At 44.5% G+C, this 5,673-nt stretch overlaps 1 protein-coding gene across 2 annotated transcripts; it reads left to right on the top strand.

Annotated features, from left to right (window-relative positions):
• The first annotated feature begins 410 nt into the window (after nucleotides 1-410).
• On the top strand, nucleotides 411-2,714 carry LOC130311051 (uncharacterized). 2 transcript variants are annotated; one of them, XM_056552459.1, is made up of 2 exons: nucleotides 411-1,311; nucleotides 2,156-2,714. In XM_056552459.1, exons 1-2 carry the CDS (start codon nucleotides 834-836, stop codon nucleotides 2,161-2,163), a joined length of 486 nt encoding a protein of 161 aa, XP_056408434.1. In that variant the 5' UTR covers nucleotides 411-833; the 3' UTR covers nucleotides 2,164-2,714. The 2 variants fall into 2 exon arrangements, with proteins under 2 accessions (XP_056408434.1, XP_056408433.1); XM_056552458.1 differs by having other exon boundaries at nucleotides 411-1,452.
• The last annotated feature ends 2,959 nt before the right edge of the window (nucleotides 2,715-5,673 follow it).

The raw sequence follows: 5,673 nt of genomic DNA, 5'->3' as shown, positions 1-5,673 counted from the left end.
GTACCCAGAGGAGGTATGGCATTAAAGTTGGATTTAGGGGTTTATCCCAAAAATGAGAGCCGAGCCGCGGCTGAGGTTGGTTGGATCCTAAAATTGGAGGTGCAGAGAAATGAGGCACTTGAGAAAAAGTTGCATACAAAAACCCAGAGTATCCTTGATAAAGATAGGCAGATTCACATGTTAGAATCAGAGTTACTGGAATGGGAAAACCAATGTATAGATATTACTGATGAAAAACTGTCTCAGTGTCAGCACCAGCAGGGTTAACAGGTGCTGACAAGGTGTTGTTTGCTAGGTTGCCGGGTTACGCCCTGCTGCCTGAGTGGCTAGCTACTGATTGACCACATGTGCATCTCCCTATATTACCAGGCATCAGACTCTAGGAAGATGCCTGTGAAAGTGGTCATTACCTGAGTAGCTAGCGTTCCCTTATTTCCTTGTATACCCTGGCTTCTGGCTTCATATCTGACTTCTCTTTGGTTATAGCGATTCGGCACCTCTTCCCACTGCTGGCTTGACTCGGTTTGACTGACATCGACTTTATGTGTGTATGTTTAGTTTGTCTTTGTTAGTTGCTTGTTTCCCTGTTGCTCCTGACAATAGACAGGATTGTATTTTATTGTGTTGACATTTGACTCCCCTCACTTATTTAGTAAGGGATTGTCGACCAGTTGCCGGCCTATCATTTAGTATAGGCAGACAAGTAGGCAGGGACCGGGGCGCGGGTAAGCTTAGCGAGCACTTCTTCCCTGCCCATACGTGACACTCAGTCTTAAGCAGAGATCCAGGAGCTGAGGAATGAGATTGCTACTAGGTCACAATTAGAGACTGGCATGAAAAGCGAGTTCCCCAAAATGGTGTCTGGTCTGGCCTCTTCCCATAATTCACAGCCACATTCCACAGCAGATTTACCCTCTGAAAAGGTCTGTGTTTCATCAAGCGCAAATAAGGGGGCGCTAAAGAGTGAGATTGTAGAAGTTCCCAGTGCTGGTTTTGAATTACAGAAATTGAATAGCAACAATGTAAAGTACAAAGCGAATTGGAGCAGATTAGGAGCTGTTAGAAGTGTGTCTTTAGCAGTGAAACGGTATAGATCATCTATGAGGGATGACACCAAGAAAGCATGTACAGCTAAAATGGTAAAGACTTGTTTTGCATGTGGTGTTGTAGGCCATATTGCTAGATACTGTAAAGCGCATAGTAACAAAACTCAAAGTAAATACTGTCCAGCTAAATGTTATAGATGTGGTCTTAGTGGCCATATCTCCACAAGTTGTTATTCTACTGGAAACATGACGCAGAGGGAACCAGGTAAATCCAGAAATATACATTGTTCCTCTAAGCAATGTTTTCCAGAGAAACCGCTCAGCTTCCCCAATAAACCTCATTTGTCTATTCCCATGGAAGCTGACATTACAAAATACATTACAAAAAACCTACAACAGGTTCAAGGTAAGCTTAGGGAGTTATTTTCACAAGTAGAAATACTCTTACAGAAACTGTATATTCAGGCAGAAACTTCCATGCCCCCTGTTGGTCAGGCAAATGTCACCCAAGCTATTCCAGTAAAAGTAGATACTTAGGTATCTGCACGTTTAGCAAACGGATGAAGGGAGACTAACGAGTAAAAAATTGCCACCTTCCTTTTGCATTTAAATAATGTTTCACTTGTTTTGTCTTTCAGGAAAAAAAAATGGAGGCACATAAGATACTGACTGTGTGCAGCTAAGCTTTCTTTTCTGGCCACTAGGGCCATACCATAGGCTTGTAAAAATATCAATCCATTTGTTAGTTTAAGGTTGATATTTAAAGGAGCCTCCCCAAGTCGGTGGGAAAACAAATTAGTAATAAACTAACTAACCACTTTGATTTTTCAAGAGGTGGGGGATATTTAGCAAAAGCTAGTCCTTCCACTAGAAGGCAATATGCTTAGAGGGACTGAGGTAACACTCACACTCACAAATTAGTTAGCAATGGTTGGAATAATGCTGGGAAAGTGAGTATGGATATGCAGAGTGGAGTACAACTATGGCTAGTGTCGGGTTTTACCAAGGTTCACTGATCAGCACAGGCAGAAGAAAATCTCTGATGGGCCTGGAAATACTAAAATTGTATTGTCGGAAAGTGACTCTAAACCTGTTTATTTTCCATTCAGCAGATTAGTGGCCGTGTAACCCCGCTCGACCGATGGACCTCCAATCAGAAGAATCCAAGCTCACCACAAACAGATGACCAGATGACCAACGCTTCTAATGGAGTGAAGAAGGCTACCCATTCCTCAGCATCCCGTGGTTGGAAGATGACAATGATCAAGTCGTTAAAACTGGGTTTGGATGACATGGCAAGACAGGAGAACCCAGAACCAAAGGATTCCCTCCAACATATTGGAATTGGCTTTTGGACACCACAAAGGACGCTTTAAATAAACTGTCTCAAGAGAAGCTACAAATGAGGATGGTAGCTCCATCAATTGCCTAAGCCCTAGACTATCCCTTTACTGGCAACAGTAGAGTCCATGCTACAGCTACATAGTAAACTATGAGGGCGACATAAACCATGATCTATGTAAGCTGACAGCAAGAACCTAGGGCTACCTATTGTAAACTTAGACTTGTGAATACTGAGTTTAGGGGATTACCAATCCAGCAAGCAACTCTAATGTAGTTTCTGGTATAGGATCAAGAGGTGGAATGTTATGGATATGAAAATGACATACCGTATATACTCGAGTATAAGCCGAGTTTTTCAGCACGATTTTTCGTGCTGAAAACACCCCCCTCGGCTTATACTCGAGTGAACTCTCCACCTGCAGTGGTCTTCAACCTGCGGACCTCCAGAGGTTTCAAAACTACAACTCCCAGCAAGCCTGGGCAGCCATCGGCTGTCCGGGCTTGCTGGGAGTTGTAGTTTTGAAACCTCCGGAGGTCTGCAGGTTGAAGACCACTGCGGCCTTCGACATCATCCAGCCCCCTCTCACCCCCTTTAGTTCTGTACAGTACTCGCCTCCGCTCGGCGCTGGTCCGGTGCTGCAGGACTGTCCGGAGAGGAGGTCGTCCGGTGGGATAGTGGTTCCGGGCTGATATCTTCACCGGGGAGGCCTCTTCTAAGCGCTTCGGGCCCGGCCCCAGAATAGTCACGTTGCCTTGACGATGACGCAGAGGTACGTTCATTACCAACGTACTTCTGCGTCATCGTCCAGGCAACGCCTCTATTCCGGGCCCGCAGCGTGGAGAAAAGGCCTCCCCGGTGAAGATAGCAGCCCGGAACCACTATCCCACCGGACAACCTCCCCACCGGACAGTCCTGCAGCACCGGACCAGCACCGAGCGGAGGCGAGTACTGTACAGAACTAAAGGGGGTGAGAGGGGGCTGGATGATGTCAAAGGCTGCAGTGGTATTCAACCTGCGGACCTCCGGAGGTTTCAAAACTACAACTCCCAGTTTTGAAACCTCTGGAGGTCCGCAGGTTGAAAACCACTGAGGGCGGATGATGACAAGAGGATGATGAAGGGGGAGTGTGGGATGATGAAGGGGGGTGGGGATGATGACAAGGGGATGATGAAGGGGGGGGGGGGTGTGTGGGATGATTACAAGGGGATGATGAAGGGGGGGGGTGTGGGATGATTACAAGGGGATGATGGGATGATGACAAGAGGATGATGAAGGGGGTGTGTGGGATGATGAAGGGGGGTGGGGATGATGACAAGGGGATGATGAAGGGGGGGTGTGGGATGATTACAAGGGGATGATGAAGGGGGGTGGGGATGATGACAAGAGGATGATGAAGGGGGGGTGTGGGATGATGACAAGGGGATGATGACAGGTGATGATGATGTTAATGACGGGGGTCTGGATGATGACAGGGGGGGATGATGTATTTCCCACCCTAGGCTTATACTCGAGTCAATAACTTTTCCTGGGATTTTGGGTTGAAATTAGGGGCCCCGGCTTATACTCGGGTCGGCTTATACTAGAGTATATACGGTAAATTTTATTTGCTATATTTGTGTTCCTAGACCAGAAAGCCGCATGGAGTTTAAACAAAGGAAGAGGGGTCTCCAAGGCATGCTTACAGGGGCCTTTTGTAACATTAGACAAATACCAATTGTGGGCTGGACAAGGGGTGGAGATAACATAATAAAAAGCCCATTGAAAGGGGCCAAGGTCTTTTTCTCTTCCAGGACAGCATATCATCACACCTTTCCATTCAACTTCCTGGTGGGACACTTTCCATTCAACTTCCTGTTGGGCCTGAATCCTGAAAGAAAGGACTACAGCTTTCCCATGCCTGGCTTTGTTCATCATACTTGCTTTAAAGGGCCCCCGAAGTATTTCAGCATTACATTCTTTGTGTGTTTCATTTAGTATAGTTGTATCTTTTAAGGAAAATCCACCCAAATAGCCAACAGATAGTGTTTCTACTATAATTGTTGTACATGTGTTTACTTACACTGCAGATTTAAGTTTCTAGCTATTTAGTATTATTTATTTCTCTTTTCTCTCTTTTAGTTAGAGTGTATTTAGTAGTGTTGCTCGCGAATATTCGCAATTCGAATATTATTCGCGAATATCGCATATTCGCGAATTCGCGAATTTCGCGAATATAGCGCTATATATTCGTAATTACGAATATTCGTTTTTTTTTTTTTTTTTTTTTTCTTCACAGTACACATCACAGTGATCACCCCTCTCTGCTTCCAGCTTGTGTGGTGTAAAGAAGGCTGTAATACTACTGTGTGAGACTGGCGTGCGAAAATTCGCATATGCGAAAAGTAGCATATGCTAATTTTCGCATATGCGAATTTCCACATATGCTAATTTTCGCATGCGCGTATTTTCGCATACGCGAAAATAAAACGAGTATATAACGAATATGCGAATATTCGCGAATATATGACGAATATTCGTCCATATATTCGAGAATATTCGCGAATTCGAATATGGCCTATGCCGCTCAACACTAGTATTTAGTTAGTTTTATATTAAATATCTTAATTTCTGCCAGTATTTGGATGTGCAGTGTTGATTTGTGCATTGGATTTTAGGCTATAACTCTTCCAAATTTCCTAACAATAGGTTGATCTGTGGGGTGTTTATGAATGCATTTGGTCTCCGGTAATACTGCTCAGCTAAGTGTCTATGCACCTGGTCTGTGAATATATTGTATTCACATGACCGCACGGTGGCAGCCATTTTGTGTCTCAGCCATTTTGTGTCTCAGATGCATAGTCTGCAGATATTTAACTGGTTGTATAAGCTTTGGAGCCAAATCCAATTCTGCCCCAAGCCACGAACCACAACACACTCCCTCTTTTTAACACTGGAATATGGTCTAAAATCATAAAATGTAAATTCCGTTCACCATGTCCTTTTTCTGTGAAATGGCTTGACAGAGGGAGATCAAGTTTTTTCTTTCTGATCGAATACCTGTGCTGATTAAGACGTGTTTTCAGGTCCCATGTGGTCTCCCCCACATAGAGGAGACCACATGGGCACCACAGGACAGATACTACATATGATGTGTCACATGTCAGGTAAAATTTTATTGGGTATGTTCTCCCGGTAGTGCGGTGCATGAACATGTCACCATGTCAACCTGTCCTTGAAATTGGTATTCCTTCTGTAGGACATCAGTGGATATTCCTTAAATTTACGTATGTTGAAACCCTCTCT

This window comes from Hyla sarda, chromosome 1 (genome assembly GCF_029499605.1).
Source record: "Hyla sarda isolate aHylSar1 chromosome 1, aHylSar1.hap1, whole genome shotgun sequence".
Classification (NCBI taxonomy): Eukaryota; Metazoa; Chordata; class Amphibia; order Anura; family Hylidae; genus Hyla; species Hyla sarda.
Note: the sequence above shows the minus strand (reverse complement) of the source record. Positions and strands in the feature narration are given on the sequence as shown.

Excerpts from the sequence above, each read along its gene's own strand:
- LOC130311051 (XM_056552458.1), top strand. The coding sequence starts at position 834 with ATGAAAAGCGAGTTCCCCAAAATGGTGTCTGGTCTGGCCTCTTCCCAT.